Source organism: Molossus molossus, unplaced genomic scaffold, assembly GCF_014108415.1.
Source record: "Molossus molossus isolate mMolMol1 unplaced genomic scaffold, mMolMol1.p scaffold_m16_p_4, whole genome shotgun sequence".
Classification (NCBI taxonomy): Eukaryota; Metazoa; Chordata; class Mammalia; order Chiroptera; family Molossidae; genus Molossus; species Molossus molossus.
In genome coordinates this window covers 35,654,741-35,678,417 of record NW_023425377.1, presented here as the reverse complement: position 1 = coordinate 35,678,417, position 23,677 = coordinate 35,654,741, and the positions used below count along the sequence as shown (strand labels likewise).

Below are 23,677 nucleotides of genomic sequence, written 5' to 3'. Positions count from 1 at the left end.
TTAGAACTGCCATGTTTTCAGGCCTAATTATACCAGCTATCTTCTTGTTTATGTGATCTGAAAAACAACCCCATAGCTTTAGAATGTACCATTGTAAGAAAATTATCAAAAAAAATCACTAAATGCTAGTATAGGCACAATGAGGTTTTAATTACTTTCTGTTTGTCTGTAAATAACTTAAAAACCTGGCATATTTATTTGCATTGGCAGAATTTAGTTCTCCTTTCTTGATATATTTAATGTGTTAATATTTTAAAGAATTAAAAACCTCAACATCCCTGTAATGACAAGTTCAGTTATTAACCTTCACAGAAAATTAAATCCAATTCAGACAATCTGTGTTGGCTTGATTTTAAAAGTAACTGTTAGACTTGGGAGATGAAATGTGTCCATTTTTTTCACTAACACTTTATATGGATTCAGGCAATTGTCAAATTCAAGAAAAAACAGATAAACTATCTCCAGCAGAGAAAATCAAAGTACATGTAATAAAAGAACAGATGAACCCAATGTTATACCCAAATCTTAAGTGTGCAGCACACACTTCTGCAATAGACAGACATGAAATTGTAGTTTTTTGAATGGGTAAATAGGTGAATAGGATAAGGAGTTTGCATGATGTGGAATAACCAGACCAATTACACTTTTTAATAAGGCTGTACGAGAGTAGGCATTTGTTTCTTGATGTTTCTTATGGTTACTTAACATAGTCCTTTGTTCTTAAGGAAAGCTCTAAGATGTATCTTTTCAGAGATTCTATTTCTATATGTTTTCATGGGGGACAAAAGATTAATTTAATTGATTTTTAAATGAAATGATCAAATATACTAGAAATATTACTTTGCATGTGGTTTAAAAAATAGAAGTCTTATTCCTGGTTCTGCTACTAACTAAACAACCATTGGAAAGTCACTGGGTCTTAGTAGCTAGTGACTTAGTAGTCTGCTCTAGATAGACTTAAAGTATCATTCCTATCTAAAATACATGACTACTGCAAAGATCAAGTGAGACAGCCCACCTTGTCAGCATTGAAATTCTTGAGATGTTATTTGTATCAACACAACCATAGAATCTGTATTCTTAGAGGTTTAAAGAAAAAGAGAGGGAGTTCTATTGGAGAGATGCTTGCAGTGTGGTCCTGCCCTATTTTGGGACCTTCACATACATATTTGGGGAGTGGGGTTGCACAAAATTTCACTTTTCACAAAGCCACAGACACCCCAAAGTTACATAAATAATTTTTTAATATAAAAGAAACAGAGCCCTGGCCAGTCTGGCTCTGTGGTTAGAGCGTCAGCCTACAGACCAAAGGGTCTCAGGTTCGATTCCTGTTCAAGAGCATGTATCTAGGTAGCAGGTTCAATCTCTCACATTGATGTTTCTCTCTCCCTCCCTCCCTTCCACTCTCTCTAAAAAAAAAAAAAAAATCAATGGAAAAATATCCTCAGGTGAGGATTAACCAAAAAGAAATAGAAAATGTTCTCCTCACCTACTTTTAATATTAAGAGCAAGAAATACAGCAATTTTTTCAAGAAATACAAAGCAGGAGACAGCAAAAATAGTGGAAAGAACATAGAACTCTCTGAGAGCCAGGAGACTTGGGCTCTAGTCCCTGTTCTGCTTGTAATTAAGTGCAAAGCAACAACATCTGTCAAATGAGAGGGGTATATTAGAATACCTGTAGAGTCTCCAGGTCAAAACATCACAGCACCAAATGAAATATAACAGATAATCTAAGATATGCTTCAGTTTTCTTCTGGGTTATGGAAAATTAAGGGAAGGAGGGAAACATAAGGGAAGGAGACAACAGATAGGTAGAAAGAGAGGAAGACAATGAGAGGTAAAGAAAAAACACAAAGAAACCAATGGACAGACATACATGAACTCTACCCCTGACCATACCTCCCAAACCCCTCCAAAAATAGTGCTTGAAAGGACACATACTAACAAAAAGATATTCAGAAATCAATCAATCAATCAATCAATCAATCAATCAATCAATAAGCATATAGAGACTTTGGTGGAGTAATGCTCTTATTGTGTTCATCTTGAAATTCTTAAACAAAACACTACCAAAAATATGTAATGTAATATTGTACTTTTACACTAAAGGCATACATGGAGCCAGTTCAAGGCATCTGCCTCATGAGCTAGATGCAATAAAGTTGAAGGCTGAACTTAAAAACCTCTAACATATGCTAAACTTATTTTGGGGCAAAATATCACTTGGTAATTTGAGATCTCACATTTCTGGTCATTTTCAACCAAATAAGCCAAAGATGAATGTTCCTAAAACAGAAATATATCCCAAGAATTTTTTTATGAATCAAGGCTTAGCACTATTTAGCATTTCTTTCTTGTAAACAATAAGGGCTGGGGGGCGGGGGTACCCCCACAAGACTTTGCTGCTTTTCTTTGGCTTTAGCTAAGCTCTTAGACCTACATTCTGTACTTTAATTTCTATCTATAAAATGGATTAAAAAATCCACCCAGCCAGTGTGGCTCAGTGGATTGAGTGTCGTCCCATGGACTGAGGTCCCAGTTTGATTCCTGGTCAGGGCACATGCCTGAGTTGCAGGATTCCTAGTGGGGAGTGTGAAGGAGGCAGCCAGTTGATGTATCTCTCTCACATCGATGTTTCTATCTCTCTTTCTCTTTCTCTCTCGCTAAAAGAATCAATTTTTTTTTTTTAAATCCCACCTCTTCCCAGAAAACTTGATATTGGAGAAATAAATAGTACAACAAATATGAAAGCACTCGGTTCTCTCTCTGGAGTACTCAACAAGGATAACAACAACAACACTAATAAGCACATGAATTTGCACAGTACTTATCGGATGTTTATACATTATTTCACTCGCCCTTATACCAAGGTATAAAATAGGGAGGCAATTTTTAAAATTTCTTTTGAAAGATGAAGAAATTGAGGCCCAGAGAAGGGAACTGACTTGCCCAAAATCAAAACAGCTAGTTAGCAGCAGGACTGAAAGAAGTCTAGTGCTCATTCTAAGCCTACCAAACTGTATATATAGCCATTGCCTATTTCCTTTTCATTCCTTTCTTTCTCCAAGTGAAACTTGCTTGACAGAAGGTCTCTAATAAACAATCAAGGCTTTTTATTTCTCCTTTTTATTTCTAGTCCATTGACTGTCATAAAGAGCTTAAATCGGATATTCTCCTTCAGCCAATACCTGTAAACTCTAGGTTTGTTGAATCATCTGAGCCCTAAATCTTCATTTCAAACACCACTGTTTTTTTCTAATTTTGCTATTTCTACTTATCACTGTACCACATCTGAGCAATAGATCAGTTCCTTGGGTCTTTCTTCATAAAATATACTGTCTTTATCAACAGCTTCTATTCATCTGTGGTATTTTTATGGTATTCCTCATTGTGGTATCTATTGTTAAAATCATGACAGACATAACAGTTATTCTTGAGGTGATTTCTTTCCAATAAGAATCTGCTAAGCCTTTGAACTCAGAGAGAATGTGAGAGCAAGTCAGGGTAATTTCAAACAGCAAATAGAAGTTTGTTCTCTTTCTTTCCTATTGCTCAGCTTCCCTTATCAATATTATTTATGTTTTCCTCACATTCCTAAAGAATAAATCAAGATGAAGGGTAATTTTTTTTTCCTTTGCCCTCTTTCAGTGTGTCTTCTTTAGGCTAGAAATCTCAGCACTGAGAATGGTAAGGAGATCACCAAGTCTGTTGTATATCCTGGTATGAGTAATTCTACTGAACAAGACCACCCTAAGCCATGTTGAGTCACAGGATCAGGGTCTCGCTTTCCTCTGGAAGTCAGAAGAAAGGACTCAGAGGGAGGGAGAATTGGAGAATGCTTTCTAAATAAAGTTAATTCTGAGTAATAGTTCACTAGGCACTAGCTTACCCCTATGCCTTGATCTCCAGAATCTGAGTAGTGTACCTAGAAACTGCTTGTGCAGAGTATGGCTTCAGCCCCAGAGACTGGAGGAAGTACCAAAAAGAGAAGTCATAAGCTATTCCATACCAGGCATGATCTGTGATTCTAGCCCCCTAAGAATAAAGGCTAGCTCTGGGCAGGGGAGGTGACAAATCTGATTCAGCACACATATATTGAACACCTACTATGTGCTCTACTTTGGGGCTGAGAAACAAATTCAGTTGCATGTTTTCATTTAATCCTTACAACAACCAAACAGACATTTTTATAGATAAGAAAACTGAGCAGAAAAGCTAATTGATTTATGCCAAAGTCATACAGAGACCAAGCTGTGATGCTCTAACGGAACTCAACTCCAAACATACTACTCTGGCCTCCATGGCACACACACATGAGACAGAAGGTGACAGGGATAGAAATGTATATTTGGGCTGCCTTATGCAGTTAACAGAATGCTGTTATATTTCCTTACTCATTAGCTCTGAAAACTATGCTGGTGGGACAAAAAAAAAAAATTCTGAGATGAGAGGAGGACAAGGAATAGAGAGAGATCTTCTGGATATCTATCTACATCTTCTCAGGGACATTTTCCCATCTATAGAACTGTCCAGGTTGTTAAGAACTTACATTAATATTCTGCATTATGTTTAATTTTTTAGGATTTCAAGAGCGTACTCAAGTTATTCGTGCATTTCCATCAAGCACAGACAAAGATCAAGGAAAATTAAATCCTACTAATTACTCCTTGGAAGTCTCAGAGCAAATTCTTCCCAAGAACTGGTGGTCAGAATATTCACCCATAAAACAAGTAAACTTAGAAAAGCTTTCTCATAACCCTGACAAAATGGAACTTTCCTTAAACCATCCAGCATCAAATAAAACCAATGTAAAGAGCAACAACTCTGCATTTTTCTACTTTGAGTCCTGTCGACCCCCTTCTCTAGCCTTGCTCCTAATACTCATAGCTTATACTGTGGTCTTACTTGTGGGCCTTTTCGGAAATCTCTCTCTCATCATTATCATCTTCAAGAAGCAGAGGGAAGCTCAGAATGTCACCAACATACTGATTGCCAATCTTTCGCTCTCTGACATCTTGGTATGTGTTATGTGTATCCCTTTTACTGTCATCTATACTGTGATGGACCACTGGATATTTGGGGATACCATGTGCAAACTCACTTCCTATGTGCAGAGTGTCTCCATTTCTGTGTCCATATTCTCACTTGTGTTAATTGCTGTTGAAAGATATCAGCTGATTGTGAACCCCCGTGGCTGGAAGCCCAATGTATTTCATGCCTACTGGGGTATCACCTTGATTTGGCTATTTTCTCTTCTGTTGTCTATTCCATTCTTCCTGTCCTACCACCTTACTGATGAACCTTTCCACAACCTCTCTCTCCCCACTGACCTCTACACCCACCGGGTGGCCTGTGTAGAGAACTGGCCCTCCAAAATGAACCAGCTCCTTTTTACTACCTCGCTGTTTCTGCTCCAGTATTGTGTCCCTCTGAGTTTTATCCTCATCTGCTACCTGAAGATTGTTATCTGCCTCCGTAGGAGAAATGGAAAGGTAGACAGGAAGAGAGAAAATGAGAGCCGGCTCAATGACAACAAGAGGATCAACACGATGTTGATCTCTATTGTGGTGACCTTTGGGGCCTGCTGGTTGCCCTTGAACATCTTCAATGTCATCTTTGACTGGTATCATGAGGTGTTGATGAGCTGCCACCATGACCTGGTATTTGTAATTTGCCACTTGGTTGCTATGGTTTCTACATGCATAAACCCTCTCTTTTACGGCTTTCTCAACAAAAATTTCCAGAAGGACCTGGTGGTGCTTATTCACCACTGCTGGTGCTTTACACCTCAAGAAAGATATGAAAATATTGTCATCTCCACTGTGCACACAGATGAATCAAAGGGATCATTAAGATTGGCTGCTACATCAACAGGTATATAAAAATTGTTAATACTTAATACAAAAGCCCTTCTTGAATGGTAGATGAAGAGGTAATAGCTGGGGATAGAGCAAGATTCATAAAAAAGAAGCCAGAACCAAAAAAAAAGAGTTACAAGAGCTACCCAGTTTTGCTTTAGGCCAAACCTGTATATGCCCTCCCCCAAACACACAAACACATACACACCATCCTTTCTGTCTTAGAATAACCCAAACAACTTAGCTGTCATCATTTGTAGCAAAGAATGAGAGTAAAAAAGCAAGAGAGGTAAGCAGTACTGATGATCAGGGAACAAAGTTCCCAGATACTATTAGTCAATGGAATATCCACAGAAGTCATTATTAATGATATGTCTAGTAAAAACAATTCTATACCTCCTTAGTGTTGAAACAGTTTCTTGTAGATATGGAAATTATAACTTTCAACCATATACGTATTCAATTAATTAGCAAACTCAGTAAGGCCCCACCATAATTTATTAATTAGCTGCCAAACTTTGGATTGGAAATTAAAGAAATGGTTTTAACTTAATATTTAAACTAAGTATTGTAATTATAATTTATTCCAATGCCTAAATCAGATTCTCTAGTTTATGGTAACAGCACCCTTTCACTAACAATGCTATTAGCACCACTAGAACTGGCCACCTACTCTTTTACACTCCATTTATACTAAAAATCATATTAACAAAGTTATTAATAACCAATGTAAATAGAACCTTCATTTCAGAATGGCTTTTTATCCTTAATTTTATATATATATATTTTTTATCCTCACCTGAGGACATTTTTCCATTTTTTTGTTCAGATAGAGTGGGAAGAAGAGAGAGAGAAACATCGACGTGAAAGGTGCACATCTAGTGGCTGCCACCCGCACAATCCAACCAGGGCTGGGGGCAAAATGCAACTGAGGTACATGCCCTTAGCGGGAACCAAACCCGGGTATCTCTGGACCGCAGGCCAACGCTCTAACCGCTGAGCCAAACCGGCCAGGGCAATTTTTTATGTATATTAAGTAGAGGTTACTATGACTCTATCATTGGGCCAGAGGGAAGTCACCAGTAGCACTTCTATAATTAGCTCCAGATTTTTTAAAGCTCTGGAAAATCTTAAGACTTTTTAAAATTCCTCATCCCCAGGGTCACTTATATAAGACAATTAGCTAGATTGTTTTCAGAAAGAATACCAAGCTACTATTCAAATAGCCATTCACTCAGTGACTTCTACTAAATCATGACTTTATTTCTTTTGATAAATATTCCTTATACTACTACATTTGAGCTGCAGCTTACTTGTATGTTTAAAATGTAACTGTATTTTCTCCTTTCATTTTAATAAAAAGTAATGTTTCTCTTAAAACCTGTGATTTTTTCATTGTGTTTTTTTTTTTCTTGCACATTAGCCTTCATGTTTTCCCCTCCTGAAAGATACCTTTCTCTCTCTCTTCCTCTCTCTTTTTGCTTTCCTCCCTGCCTCCCTCCCTACCTCTCTCTGTCTTTTCCTTCTCTTCAGGATTTCTATTCTCTGTTATATAATTTGGGGGGAAAATAACAACAAAAGCACCACAAGACACCAAAATGAAATAAAGTATAACAGTCTTACAGAATAAGCTGCAAATAAAAACTTGTATCTAAAAACCAACTTCAAATGGTGTCAGCTTAGAATCTTAAAGGTACAGGACTATAGCCACTTAGCCCAGAAAGCAGTCAACTCTCCCTAGATACATTTTCTATCTCTTCTGACAGACAGTGATTAGTACCATAATTATGACTAATGTGCCCTGGCCGGTTTGGCTTAGAGGTTAGAGTGTTGGCCCCAGGACTGAAGAGTCGAGGGTTCATTCCAGTCAAGGGCACATACTGGGGTTGCGGGTTCAATTCCCCAGCCCCAGTTGGGGTCGTGCAAGAAGCAACCAATCGATGTGTCTCTCTTACATGGATGCCCCTCCCCCCCAAAAATCAATGGAAAAATATCCTCGAGTGAGGATTAACAACAACAACAACAAAGGACTAAAGTAATATTTTACTTCCTTGATAAAGATATATTGATTCTAGTTTCCATTATTAAAATGATTCTGATCAAGCCACTGAAAGCAGAAAGGCTTTCATCAAATTCTGATACTACCCCCTCCCTCACCCCCAGGCTCTTTCCTGTAACCCTGGTCCCTAGCCTAAACATTCAGAAGAGATCTCCAATCTATGAGTAAATATTATGGTATTCTTTCTGGCTCGGTGAGAAGAGATTTTTCCTCTGCTAAAAAACTGCTTTTTATCTTCTAAACTTTTCTTGAAGTTCAATGAAACAAAAGTCTCTAATGATATAACTATCAATAATAGTCCTTTTTGTGTTTATTTTTACCTCAAAAAACTGTTGAACTAAATCTACTTTTTAAACTCTTTTGCATTCTGACAGGTAGCAGAACACAAGTCAGTAAGTAGCTATTTGAGAAGGTATAATGGGACTATAAACCAAGTTTTGTAAGGACCCGGTGGAGGTAAAACTCATTTTTGAGAGGAAACAGAGAAAGATTTCAGGAAAGTCAACCTCATTTCCTGTTTTTGCAGTATTTATGGATGGTTCACACCAATATGGACTACTGTCAAACCACTTTAAATAAAATAAAGCTTCATTTTCTCACTTGCCCCTCCCCAGTTGTCACATATACCTATATTTTCCTTTCTAGGACTTCCCCTGAGATTGGAACGTCATCATGTCTGCCAGCTAGCCCTAAAAATACAGTTTCCTCTAGTCAGTGCTCCAAAGATCTGTTCCCCCATCCCCTCACCTCAAATCATTTTGGATTGAAAGTAGTATCTCCTATCTTGAAAAGTTTCCAGAGAAGACAACTATTAGTGGATAAATATTTGTCACCTCAAAAAATTAGTAAATTAACAATTCTCAAAGTGTCTGTCTAGTGAACCAGAGTTGAATGAGAAAATGCTAAGAACATTCTTGCAATAAGTCCCTTAAGTTTTCTCTCTGCCTATTTCTAAAGATTCCCCAGGAGTTACAATCAACAATTTCTAACAGAGAGAATCAGCAACATAAATGATTTAAAATACAGAATACTCAAATGTGGTTTAAATGTGGTTCATTATAAATGTGCATGGAAATGTGAAGTTCTGAAAAAGGTATAAAAGACTTGACAGCCCTGGCCGGTTTGGCTCAGTGGTTAGAGCGTCGGCCTGTGGTCCAGAGAGACCTGGGTTTGGTTCCCGCTAAGGGCATGTACCTCGGTTGCAGTTTGTCCCCAGCCCTGGTTGGTCGTGTGGGTGGCAACCACTCAATGTGTCCCTTTCACATCGATGTTTCTCTCTCTCTCTCTCTCTCTCTCTCTCTCTCTCTCTCTCTTCCTCTCTCTCCCTCCCACTCTATCTGAATAAAAAACGGAAAAATGTCCTCGGGTGAGGATACAAAAATAAAATAAAATAAAAAAATTTAAAACAGATTTGACAGATCAGTATGAGGCTTCAACTCAAAGAACTTGCTCCCCACTCTATGCTGAGCATGAACAGCATAGTTCATCAACCCAATGAAAAGAGTCCCTATCTCTTACTGTAAGCTTTGGCTTTTGTGGAATAAAAAAAAATCAAGAAAAGTATACTAAGTTCTATGTACTTAGCACTGTGTTAGGTATATAAAAAGTGTAAAACACGGCCTTAAAGAGTTTACAACATACCAGAGAGGTAATTTGGTGTCTTAGTTTTGAAGGCTTTCCTTCTGGTTGAGAGTTGCCTAAAGGAAAGGTGAGAATAACTGGAGGCATAGTTAATATCAACGGAGAACTCAATTTATCTTTATAACCATAAGTAAGAATATACTGGGAAGAGAAGAGGAAATATACTAGATGAAGGATCAAGGAGTATTTCAAGACTGATATGACCAGGAATTTCTAAAATCCTCCCTGAAGTTATCTATGCAATAAATGTGTTCATTCAATAAACTGGAGAAAGAAGACAATGAACATTTCCAGTGGGCTAAGGAAGGGAAAGCAGGTCCCTTTCCCCTGGTTCTGTGCCCAAATCAAACTCCTTGTTGAAGCTGGGATACTGGTTCTCCTGCAGGAGAACTGAAAGGGTGTGCGGTGCTGGTGACGAGAAAGCATGCATCTTACATCTGGTCAATGACTGTTTCCTGCTGTTCTCTGTTTTAGATAGATAAATCTCTTCTTCTCAACTAGACTCTGAACTTTCAGAGACTGTGACCTACATCTTTTATTTCTTCGATATCAGCCCCTCACTGCCCCCTTAAAATATTTAAGATAGGACTAGGCAAGGGAAAATCATTTAACACATATAGATTTTAAAAGTTATTTTTTATAAAACAAACTAAGCAGTAATTACTTACTAAATGCCTGAATGTTTTCGAACCTGTTTTACTAATTATCCAGTAAGAGTATAAAAACACAATCCTAATTGCAGAAGTTATAGGAATGTCAATAGACTGCAAAATCCTCAGTCCTTCAGGACTAAGTATAAATGTTTCTTAAAAACCTCCTCTGATCCCCAAGGGCTGTTAGGACTCCCTAGTCACTGCTCTTGTATACTACCACGTAGAACCATGAAGGTTCATTTACATGTATGTCTGCTTCACAGGACATGAGCTCTTTGAAGGCAGGGACTGAGTCTTATTTACTGTAGTGGTTCTCGTGCCAAGTATGGCATCTAGCACAAAATGGGGACTCAATCAATATTTTCAAATTGTAGATGTAGAGTAAATCTGGGGATAACAAATCTTTGCTTAGAAGTGGTGTGTGGCCCTGGCAGGTTTGGCTCAGCGGTTAGAGCATCGACATGTGGTCCAGAGAGACCCGGGTTCGGTTCCCGCTAAGGGCACGTACCTCGGTTGCAGTTTGTCCCCGGCCCTGGCATGGTTGTGCAGGTGGCAACCACTCGATGTGTCCCTTTCACATCGATGTTTCTCTGTTTCTCTCGGTCTCTCTCTCCCTCCCACTCTATCTGAACAAAAAATGGAAAAATGTCCTTGGGTGAGGATTTAAAAAAAAAAGTGGTATGTGGACCTGAGTAGTAAGTGGGGTCTGAACTAACTTTCTGAACTCAGTACCTGACGCAGCAGAATATCAAATTCCATCTGAACTATAAGAGTGCTCAGGAAATCTGCACTGGCGGGAAGACAGATACAAACACATCTTGATTCAAGGGGAAGCTCAAGGGCAAAATGTGCTTTTATGGCTCAAATGTTATTTGCCAACAACAGTGTGTCAATAAGAGTCAGCAACCTGGGCAGGTCCTGGGAATGGAACAAAATGCCCTATTAATTCCCAGTTAACTAAGTTGACAGATTTTTGGAGCAAACAACTTTCAGAAATGAAAGGCTAATCTTCCAGGGTAACCAGCTTCCAGGAGAGTGGACTCCATTATGATTCTATTAGAAGGAAAACCAGCCCTGGCCGGTTTGGCTCAGCGGTTGGAGCCAGTAGCCCTGGTTGGGGGTCATGCAGGAGGCAACCAGTCGATGTTTCTCTCTCTCTCTCCCTCTCACTCTATCTGAAGATAAATAGAAAAATATTCTTGGGTGAGGATTTAAAACAAAAAGACTCTCCATAAAAGACCAAAGCAGGGAATAACTTTGTCTTTTTCAGTGAGCCAATTTTTTCTCCACTAACGAAACATAAAACCTGAAAGCAAAAGTTGCTGAGTTATGATTTGGAGGCAGTCTTCCTCATCCTGGGATCCCAGAAAAAGCCTTCTGCCTTTTCTTTTTAACAGCAACCGGAGCTCCTAACTCCAGTTTTACACCTTTCTATTTCCTCCGATTTAAAAAACAAAGACAGCCCTGGCTGGTTTGCCTCAGCAGTTAGAATATCAGCCCGTGGACCAATGAATCATGGGTTCAATTCCGGTCAAGGGCATGTACCTCGGTTGCACTTCCTCTCCGACCCAGGGTCAGTGTGGGAGGCAACCAGTCGATGTGTCTCTCTCATGTCAATGTTTCTCTCTCTCTCCCTTTCTCTCCTTCTCACTTCCTCCCACTCTGTCTGAAGATACATAGAAAAATATCCTCAGGTGAGGAATAAAAACAAATAATAAAAAATAAATAAAAACAGGAGGAGGGTGTCAATGGGGGAAAAAAGGAGAAACATCTGTAACAAAAATAAAATAAATAAATAAAAAGACAAATTGTCTGTGTGCACGCATGCATAAGAACACACATATGTGCACATCTGTGCAAACCACCTGAAAATTTTCTGAAAAGAAATATTTCAAAATGTTATCAGTGTTTATCCCCAGGTGATTAGACTTTGGGTGACATATCTCTATTTCTTTTCCCTTGTTCTATCTTGCCTTCTAACTTCCCTTCCTCTAACACTTCTTTTTTTTTTTTTTTTTTTTTTAACCATTTGCTTATCTGAATTTTCTAAACATTCTACTAGGAACGTGTATTATTTGTATAATTTTTTCAAATGGGTGTGAAAAAGATAAATACTTTTAAAAAGGAAAAGAAGACTAAGAATCCAAAATGCCTATCCATGAGGCAGCTGTCATACAAAAAGTCAAGAGAGTTGGGTCTAGCTCAGAGTTTGGGCAATCTATCATCCTTACTAAGCTTCCAGTTCCTCATCTGTAAAATGCATCACTCATTCAGCAAATATCTTAAGCATCATGATTACATACAATAGTGAGCAAAGATCACATAATTCCCTGCCTTCATGGAGATTACAATCAGAGATGATACTTTTTTAAAAAAGTAAAAAGTGCTATAATAAAGAATACAAATTATGAATGCAGTTAGCAGAAAGAACTAACCTCATCAGGGGAAAATGGGGACAGGAAGTAGAAAGGGAATCTTCCTGGAAGAAATAATTTTTAAACTGAGATCCAAAAGATGATTAGAATTTAGCCAGGCAGAGATGATGCTGGTTATGTTCTTAACTTCTTTTTAATTCTATACTCTGTATTCTAAGCTGTTACTAAATCACAGAGTCCAAAGGGCCATCTGTCACTCATCTTGTCCCTCCATTCAGTAACTTACTTAATTCTAAACATATCATATGCAGATAATGTTATCCAGTTTACAAATGAGGAAACTGTTAGTTAAGCAAGTTGCCTAAAGTCACACAATGGTAAATACTGATCTATGTTAAATCCCATCCTCTTTCACTCACCATTCAACTATCATTTACTGAGTATCTGCCAAGTTCTTTGCTAGACTTTGGAGATAAAGAGAACAATAAGACTGGGTCCCTGATCTTGAGGAATATACTGTTTGAGGGGGGACTGTAAGTAATCCAGACAATTACAACATGGTTTTGTGTTTAGAAAGAGACAAGTGGGACTATGTCTTTTCATCAGAATCTAATTCCCTAGCTTTCCCAGGAAATCCAGGGGGTATCTGATTACTGACCAAGACTATACAGATTGGTAAATAAAAAGAAAACAAACAAAAATAAAAATAAAAAGTAATCAAATGAATGAACTGGGAATTGGTAGACCTGGGTTCTAGGCCAAGATCTAACACTAGCTAGCTATATGCCCTTGGGCAAGTCACTTCACTTGTCTAAGTCTGTTTTCTTATCTGTAAAATGGAACTATCAGGGCTTATAGAGATTTTTAAATCTGAAAAATTATAAGACATTCTTCAACAAATGGTTGGAACAACTGGATATCCATATGCAAAAAAAAGACCTTTGATTCATACCTCATACCATATGAAAACTCAAATGGATCACAGACCTAAAGGTAAAATGTTTAAGTTATAAAACTTGTGGAAGAAAACATAGGGAGGGGGAAAGAACACTGTGATACTGAGCTAGACAAAGATTTCTTAGATACAACACCTAAAGAACAATCCTTTAAAGAACAAATTGATAATCTGGACCTCATCAAAATTTTAAACTCCTGCTTGTGAATGACTGATAAGAGAATGAAAAGACAAGCCAGACTGGGAAATAATAGTTGTAAAGTATTAATCTGAAATAATACTTGTGTCCAAAATATATAAAGAACTCTCAAAAACTAAGAAAAAAACCTGATATTATAAATAGGCAGAGAAATTGAACAGACATTTCAATAAAGAAGATATACAGATGACAAATAAGTGCATGAAAAGATGCTCATGCTCATTAACCATTAGGGAAATCTAAATGAAAACCACTAGGTACTAAGTAGTATACATCTGTTAGAATGGCTAAAATTGACTGACACATACCAAGAGTTAGCAAGGATGTAAGCTTCCTCATAAGCTACTGGTGGGATCTAAAATGGTATAACCACATTAGAAAACAGTTTGAGGGGAAGGGCTCACCAAAGGAACAACAGCCTCCACCAACACATCTCTCTAGGGAAAAGCTGCCCCTCCAGCTCTAGCCCTGATGCCAAACAACAGAGTTCTTCCCTGTATGTCTCTGGTACCTTTCAAGCTGCCTCCCCACACTGGAGCCCAATCTGAATCTTGCTATATAGAAACAACCAGTTATGCCTTGTGATCAAAATCCAAAGCAATCAAATAGGAATCATAGTAAAGATGGAAGAAGAAGAAATAAAAAATGAAGAGAAGGAGAAAAAGAAGAAGAAAAAGAAAAGAATGCAAAAGAGAAACTGGAAGAGGAACAAGAGGAGGAGAAAAAAGAAAACAAAAACAAAAAACGAGGCAGAATATCCAGAGAAAAGATTAGTCAGTACAGTCGGCCCTCGTTTATCGCAGTTAATCAGTTCCAGACTCTACTGCAATAAATGAATTTCCACGAAGTAGGATTCTTTATTTATAAATTGAATATATTTGCAATTAGAGCATAGAAAACCTGTTTACGACCTTCTAAATATGTTTTTAACATTATTAGAGCCCTCTAGACATGAAATAACACCCTTTAGTTACCATTACACTCGTATTACCCAATATATTAGACAAAATAAGAGAAAATAAGACATATTAGATGTTACAAATATCATATTATTATTATTGTACATTTAATTACACAACACACAGTTCATACACACAATCACTAACCTATGAAAATAGTGCAACTTGTTTGATGATGAAGCGATGAAGATGAAGAGATGTACTGCACAGCAAAGAAGAACAAGGTTACTGCTCCTCTGAAGGCACGACCTCAATAGGAGAGTCTTCAGGTGGTGCAGTATCTTCAGCACGTGCATCATCGTCGTCTTCCACTGAAGGAGTAGTAGGAGTAGGCAGTGGGTGTCTGGGTGCATAGCTGAAGAACATCGTGATAGGCAGTTGCTGACGCTGTCTTTTCATATGCGTGAGGAGGCTTTTGTAGGGTTCTATTGCTCCATCAAGTGCATTCCGGAACTGAAATGCATGAATCATTTGTGGGTCCCATTCGCCAATCATGTCCTGTCCTACCTTAAGAGTTTTCACGACTTGCAAGAGACGCTCAAGTGTAAGGCCAACTTCCTTCTCCTGACCCCCAGGAACCTTTGGCTGCTCTTCCTCCTACTCACTCGCAGACTTAGTCATCTCCACCAGATTCTCATCAGTTAAGGGATCCGAATGTGTCTCTAGCAGCTCATCCACATCATACGTGGGTCATATCCACGAAACCTTCTCCTCCCAGCATCTGGGCTAGCCTAACTGACTGCTGAGTTGCTTATATCCTCTGGGGTGTGGACAATCTCAGGCCACAACATCTTCCAGCTGGCCTTCACGGTCTCCGTCTTTATGTCCTCAACAAGACCTGGATATTCTTCAGATAGGTCGCAATGCTGTACTGCCGCCAGTACTCCTTCAACAGAAGTTCTCCTCAAGGTCCATGCCTTCGACAAGGTGCTGCAGGGTGTTTCGCGTGTAGAGGGCCTTGAACATGCAAATAATGCCTTGATCCATGGGCTGGATCAGCGAAGTGATGTTGGTAGGAAGGAACTCGATCCGCACACCATCATAGGATAGGTCTATCGCATGACCTCCAGCATTGTCCACGAGGAGAAGGGTATTCAATTCAAGTACCTTCTCCATGAGATACAGCTTGACTTGGGGATGAAGCACTCATGGAACCAGTCCGATGACAGTTGCTTCGTGATCCAGCCCTTGTCGTTGTGCATCCAATGCACTGGCAGCAGGTTCTTGTTTTTAGTTTCAGGGCCCTAGGATTCTTGGCCTTGTAGATAAGGGCAGACTTGAGCAAAAATCCCTCAGCATTTCCACACATAACAACAGTCACGCGATCCTTATATGCCTTGAAAATGCATGTCCGGGAAGGCATTCTTTCCAGAACAGTTCCATTTCGTCCATATTGAACACCTGTTCTGGATGATATTCACCTTCCTCAAGGATCTTCTGAAACATGTTGTTCATGTAGTCCTCTGCTGCAGGCTGGTCAGCAGAAGCAGCTTCTCCTTGGAGAACAACGCTCTTCAGATGATACCTCTTCTGGAACTTCTCGAACCAATTCTTGCTCACCATGAAATCCATGAATGTTGCAGAAGAGGGTCCTGGTTAAGGTTTGTCCACCATAAAGCACTGATAGAGCTGCCTCGCCTTCTCCTGTATGACCAGCAAATCCAACGAACTGTTTTTCTTAAGGCTGTTGCTGATCCAAACGGCTAGGGCAGACTCCGTTTTCACTATGAACTCGTTACGACTTGTCATGACGCGCTTTGCTTCCTTGCTGAGAGAGACAATTGCCATTGCACAGATTTTCTTTTCATCTTTACAGATGGAGCAAATGGTAGACTCATTCAAGTCGTAATGGTGGGCAACCTCCACAATTTTCTTGCCATCTTTGATCATATCCAAGTGTTTCACCTTCTCCTGGATGGTAAGCATCTTCCTCTGGCACTTAGTTTCATCATCAGAAGGCTTAGAAGAAGCAGCACATTTAGGAGCGATTGTGGGGCTTAGATAAAAGTTCTCAGAAATTGCAAACACAACTCTCTCCCTCCCACTCTATCTGAACAAAAACTGGAAAAAATGTCCTCGGGTGAGGATAAAAAAAAAGAAGAAGAAGAAAAAAGAAATTGCAAACACAAGAGCAAAGATGCTTCCAGTGCGTAGCGATATAGAAATGTTGTGAGAGAAACAAACTTGCATGAGGCTGAGCCAAACAGTGGCCAGGATAGGAAGTAGATAGGATAGCCTATCAGCAAACAACACTCTCTGATTGGCTTGGTTTCACCACACCCGATTTTTTGGAAAAAAGTTATTGCCCACACACAAGGAGTGGTCCAGTGATTGCACCTGGCATTGAAGGATTTGCAGGAGTGCTCAAATACATAGGCCTACAGTCCATAAGTACAGTAATTTTAATTTAATTGTAATACAGATGTGTATAATTGACTCAGACAACCGAGCACACACTGTATCATTTTCACCGTCTCAATCAACTTTTTAATGAATATATTTGAAAAAACCGCTATAGAGTAAAGCTGCGAAAGTCGAAGTGCAAAGTGGCAAGAAACGACTGTAAACCCCTCATGGACACTCTCTGGGCAAAGTTTAAGTTAAACAAATGCTCCACAAAAGGAGATAGTCTGCCACTTGCATTTGTATTTAACATGGTATTAAAACAGGTAAATCAATGGTTTTTTAAAAAGAAGACATTCAATAAAGAAATGTATAAGCAAAAATACAAGAGAAAACTCAAACTCAAGAGAACCTCACGTGATTGAAAAAAATTAAGAAAAGAACATCAGTATTTTTAATAGCACTAGGCAGCATAAAATTTTTCTTTTTTCTTTGCTGAAATGTCCTTATTGCCAAACTATGCTCAATATTTTTTTACTTTTTAAATTTTTTATTTTAGTTTTTCTCTTTATTGATTTAATGAGAGAGGAAGTGAGAGGGAGAGAGAGATAGAAACATCGATGAGACAGAACATTGATTGGCCACTCCTACATGCCCTCCACTGGGGATCTGGCCCAAAACCTGGGCATGTGTCCTAAGAATCGAACCAGCGACCTCTTGGTGCATGGGTTGACACTCAACCACTGAGCCACACAGGCCAGACTTTTTTACTTTTTTAAAAAATGTATTTATTTTTGGAGCGTTGGACTGTGAACCAGAGTCCCAGGTTTGGTTCCTGCTAGGGGCACGTACAAAAAAAAAAAAATTTTATTTATTTTTGTTATAGGTGTTTCTTCTCCCTCCCCCCCTTTCACAGCATTGTTGTCTATGTCCATTGGTTATACTTATATGCAGAAGTTCTTTGGTTTATCTCTTCCTTCCCTGCCCCATTCCTCTGAGGTATGTCAGTCTGATGCCTTCTTCTATGTCTCTCAGTCTATGTTGTTCATCAGCATATTCGTTCATTATATTCCACAAATAAGTGAGATCAGGTGGTATCTGTCTTTTTTCTGAATGGCTTATTTCCTGTTTGGAGAGGTGTCTATTCAGCTCCTCTGCCCATTTTAAAATTGGATTGTTTGTCTTCCTTTTGTTGAGTTGTATGAGTACTCTTTATATTAGATATTAATCCCTTATCCGATGTATCATTGGCAATTATGTTCTCCCATACAGTGGGTTCCCTTTCCATTTTGATGCTTGTTTCTTTTGCTGTGCAGAAGCTTTTAGTTTGATGTAGTCCCATGTGTTCATTTTTTTTCCCTTTGTTTCTCTTGCCCTAGGCATAGTCTCAGTGAAAATTTTGCTGCATATGATGTCTGAGATTTTGCTGCCTACATTTTCTTCTAGGGTTTTTATGTTTTCACTGGTGACATTGAAGTCTTTTATCCATTTTGAGTGTATTCTTATGTATGGTGTAAACTGGTGGTCTAGCTTCATTTTTTTGCATGTAGCTGTCCAATTTTCCCAACACCATTTATTAAAGAGACTGTCTTTACTCCATTGTATGCTCTTGCAAACTTTGTCAAATATTAATTGAGTATACTGTCTTGAGTCGACATCTAGGTTCTCTGTTCTGTTCCACTGATCTATATGCCTGTTCTTGTGCCAGTACCAGGAATGTGATTTCATCAACAAGTACCAGTTCCTAAATATCTAAGTTTATTCCTAGGTATCTTATTTTTTTTTTGTTGCAATGATAAATGGAATTGTTGTTTTTTTAAATTTTTATTTGTTTATTTTTTTAATCCTCAACAGAGGATATTTTTTCTATTTATCTTCCGACAGAGTGGGAGGGAGGGAGAAAGGCAGAAAGAGAGAAACATCAGGAGAGGGACACATTGACTGGTTTCCCCCCACGTGACCCTGACTAGGGCAGAGGACAATCAGCCACCCAGGCTGTTGCCCTTAGCTGGAATCGAACTCACGACTCTTTAGTCTGTGGGCTGACGCTCTAACCACTGAACCAAACCAGCCAGGGCTGGGATTGTATTTTTAGTTTCTCTTTCTGTGTGTTCATTATTGGTGTATGAAAATGCCAACAATTTCTGGATGTTGATTTTCAGTATAAGAATTTTTATATATTATTTATGTATGTTTATATACATATATTTATTTGTTGCCTCTCTGATCATAACTAAAGGAATGTGATTTCATCAACAAGTACCAGTTCCTAAATGTCTAAGCTTGAATTTGTACTTTTATCTGTCAGGCATTTTCATTCCAGGCTATGTCAATTTGTTTCATATATAATGTTTATATACTGCTAATTCTCTCTATTAAAATTCTAACGTGAAAATAAAATTTAATATAAAAAATGTTCGACATTTTCGTAAAAGTTAAACAGACAACTACTGACTTACGGTCAAGATGGAGGTGTAGGTAAATGCGGTATCGTATCCTCCCACAACCACATCAAAGTTACAACTAAACTACAGAACAACCATCCTTCAGAACCGCCTGAAATCAAGCTGAATGGAAGTCCTACAACCACCAAATTAAAGAGGAAGCAGCATGAAGACCGGTAGGAGGGGTGGAGGGGCGGAGGCGGTGGGGCTGGTCCCACACCCACGTGTGGCGGATAAAAATCAGGAGGACATCTCGGCTGGGAAGGTCCTCCCTGAGGACTGAGGGGTCCCCGTCCCACACCAGGCGCCCAGCTCAGGGAACTTGTGCCCGGAAGAGAATCCCCCTAACTTCTGGCTGGAAAAACCAGCGGGAACTGAGGCTCAGGGAGGCTGAGGCGGCTGGAGCCTCAGACAGCTCCTTAAAGGGCCCGCGCACAGACTTTTCGGACTCTCTCCCTCTCTGCTTGTAGAGGAGGCAGCTTGAGGGGCACCAGAAACATACAGGAAAGAACTGAGCTGTTTGGCACTGGAGCGAGGGCTGGAGAGGGGGCTTTCTCTTGGACAGACATGCAGTCAGAGGCCTTTGTTCTTTTGGTGAGCCCTTCCACTGGGGCGGCAGACGGCCGCCATATCTGGGACTCCAGCAACCTGGCTCACACTGTTTGCCCCACCCTGGTGATTCCCTGAGGCCTCACCCCACCCAACTTTCAGGCCCACCCAAGCTGTTGCCAGTTGCTTTACCATAGGATTGGCCTGTCTTGGATCCTGCTTCGGGTTTTCCTAAATTCTTTCAAACAAGCAGCATCTGGTCTCAGCTAGCCCCATACCTCTCATTAAGTAATACACAGAAACAAACATAGGGAGGAAGCCAAAATAAGGAGACAAAGAAATAGGTTCCAAATGAAAGAACAGAACAAAACCCCAGGAAAAGAACTAAGCGAAATGGAGATAAGCAACCTAACAGATGCTGAGTTCAAAATACTGCTTATAAGGATGCTCAATGAACTTAGTGAGAACCTCAGTGAACTTAGTGAGGGCCTCAAGAGCATAAAAAAGGACCAGTCAGAACTGATGGATGCACAGTCAGAAATGAAGGAGGCACTAACTGAAATAAAGAATAATTGACACAGATTCAATAGTAGAGTAGGTAAAGCCAAGAAGCAAACCATCCATTTGGAATAGAAGGAAGCAAAAAACACCCAATCAAAACAGCAGAAAGAAAAAAGAATCCAAAAAAATGAGGATAGTGTAAGGAGCCTCTGGGACAACTTCAAGCGTGCCAACATTTGCATCTTGGGGGTGCCAGAAGGAGATGAGAGAGAACAAGAAATCGAAAACCTATTTGAAACAATAATGGCAGAAAACTTCCCTAACTTGGTGAAGGAAACAGACATACAAGTCCAGGAAGCACAGAGAGTCCCAAACAAGATGAACTCCAACAGGCCCACACCAAGACACACCATCATCAAAATGCAAAAGGTTCAAGACAAAGAGAGAATCTTAAAAGCAACGAGAGAAAAGCATTTAGTTGCCTACAAGGGAGTTCCCATAAGACTGTCAACTGATTTCTCAAAAGAAACTTTGCAGGCCAGAAGAGACTGGCAAGAAATATTCAGAGTGATGAAAAGCAAGAACCTACAACCAAGATTACTCTATGCTGCAAAGCTGTCATTTAGAATCGATGGCCATATAAAGAGTTTCCCAGACAAGGAAAAGTTAAAGGAGTTCATCACCAAGCCATTATTATATGAAATGTTGAAGGGTCTTCTTGAAGAAAAGATAAAAATATGAACAAACAAAATGGCAATAAATACATATCTATCAACAATTGAATCTACAAACAATATGAACAAACAGAACAGAAACATTCTCATAGATATAGAGAACATTTTATTAGTTGCCAGATGGGAGGGGGTTTGGGGGAATGGGTGAAAAAGGTGAAGGGATTAAGAAGTACAAATTGGTTGCTAGACTGACATACCTCAAAGGAAGGGGGTTTGGGGGTGGGAAGAAATAAACCTAAGAACTTATATGAATATATGCATAACCAATGGACACAGACAACAGTGTGAGGAAAGGCAGAAGGAGAACGGGAGTGGGGAGGAGGGACTCAATGGGGGAAAAATGAGAAACATTTGTAATTCATTCAACAATAAAGATAAAAAAATTAAAAAATCAAACAAACAAACAGACAACTATCTATTGATCCAGCTATTCCACTCCTAGGTGTTTACCCAATAGACAAACACATATGCCCATACAAAGACCTGTACATAAATGTTCATAACAGTTCTATGTGTAATAGCCAAAACCCAGAAACAATCCAATGTCCATCAACAGGTGAATGAACAAACAAACCATGGTTTATTTATAAAATGGAATACTACTCAGGAATAAAAGGGAATGAACTATTGATATATGCTACAACATGAATGAATCGCAAATACCCTGAATGAAGGAACTCAGATATCCCCCGCAAAAAGTACCAAGTACATATGGCATGACATTATGTGAAATTGTAGAGAATGCAAACTAATCTATAGTGACAGAAAGCAAATCAGTGGTTGTATGAAGATAGTGGGAGGGACAGAAAGGAAGCATTACATAGGGACATGAGAAAACTTTGGGAGGGGGGTGATGGATATGTTAATTATCTTTTTTTTTTTTTAATCTTCACCTGAGGATATTTTTCCATTCATCCTCTGACAGAGTGTGAGGGAGAGAGAAAGACACATAAATGCAAAAGAGACACATCAATTGGTTGCCACCCACACAACCCCCACCAGGGCGGGGGACCCAACCACAACTGACGTACACCCTTGATCAGAATTGAACCCACAACTCTTTGGTCTGTGGGCCAACACTCTAACTGCTGAGCCAAACCAACCAGGGCTACATTAACTATCTTGATTGTAGCAACAGTTTCACAAGTGTATATCAAAACTTGTTTATTGTATCAAAACTTGTACATCAAAACTTGTTTATTGTATGTCCCACCCAATAAAGCGGTAAAATTTTTTTTAAGAAAAAACAAAGTATTCACTCCAATTCAGGTCAATAAAGCAGTAAAAATTTTTTTTAAGAAAAAACAAAGTATTCACTCCAATTCAGGTCAGCAAACATTTATTAAATATATACTCTAGGAGAGATAGAAACAAATGAAGCCTGGTTCTCAAAGTACTTACAGCCTCCAGGGAGGAAGTTTTAAAGCAGTTTCATGTACACGCTGCATAATCACCATCCTCTGGGGGAGGGAGCCAGGAGAGCCTCTGACAGTGAGAGGAACTAAAAAGTACAGCATGGATCAAGAGTTAACTCTCTTCCCTCTCTCCCGCTAGAATCCTCAACTCCCAAATTGGGAACATTCTTTTATATCCTCTTATCTCATAACTTTAGAATATCAGGGCTGAAAGAGTTTACAAAGAAGACTGAGGTTCAGGGGGGAAAGTGACTTGCTATCCATCACAAAGTTAGTCAGTGGCAGAACTAAATCCAAAGGCTGCTTCTGACTCCTGTTGAGAAATATTTGGGGAGTAAATTACATCATAACAATATTTACTCTAACGGAGCTGACTTTAGTGACTAATAACTGAGGATTCTCCAATCTCTACAGAAACTTCACATGAAATGGAGCCGGATGAGCTGACTTCAAAGCAATTCTAGGAACAACCAGGGTCAGAGCTACTGGAACTTCAGCCTCTACAGCTGATCATAGATGTATTTCACTGTCAAACTTTTCAGATCAATTTTCTTTCTGCTCAGTCACCACTCACAGCCTTCTCAGCAGAAGGCCTCTGCAGATAGATCAAGGGGTAAACACGGGGAAATCTGTGCAGATAGTAGCATTTGTAGCACATGATCTCCCCAAGATAGACTATAACACCCACAGAGCTGTTGAACAAAGTGTACAGTTTCTGCTTAGTCTTTCTTCCTCCTCCTGCCCTCATGACACACACCTTGAAGTAATTCTATAGTCACTATTGCCAGCTAAATCCACATTCTTAACTCCCCCTTCCCTCCCAAGTCTACCTCTACAACGTATTCACTCCACCTCCTGAGGGTGAATACAAGCTTATTCTAAGTCCTGAATAAAGACAGAAGAATAAGGAGAGAAATGAGTAAGATGTATATATTTGTCAGAATAGGCTAGCGTATGCTATGGCAATAAACAACACCACATCTCTCAAG

At 39.2% G+C, this 23,677-nt stretch overlaps 1 protein-coding gene across 1 annotated transcript; it reads left to right on the top strand.

The window, feature by feature from the left end:
* Positions 1-4,711: 4,711 nt before the first annotated feature.
* On the top strand, positions 4,712-5,885 carry LOC118643532 (neuropeptide Y receptor type 6). The gene has a single exon (XM_036281638.1). The coding sequence runs from the start codon at positions 4,770-4,772 to the stop codon at positions 5,883-5,885; it is 1,116 nt and encodes a 371-aa protein (XP_036137531.1). The 5' UTR covers positions 4,712-4,769.
* Positions 5,886-23,677: the final 17,792 nt, after the last annotated feature.

Bases quoted from the DNA above. Each gene is read 5' to 3' on its own strand.
- LOC118643532 (XM_036281638.1), top strand. From the start codon at position 4,770: ATGGAACTTTCCTTAAACCATCCAGCATCAAATAAAACCAATGTAAAG.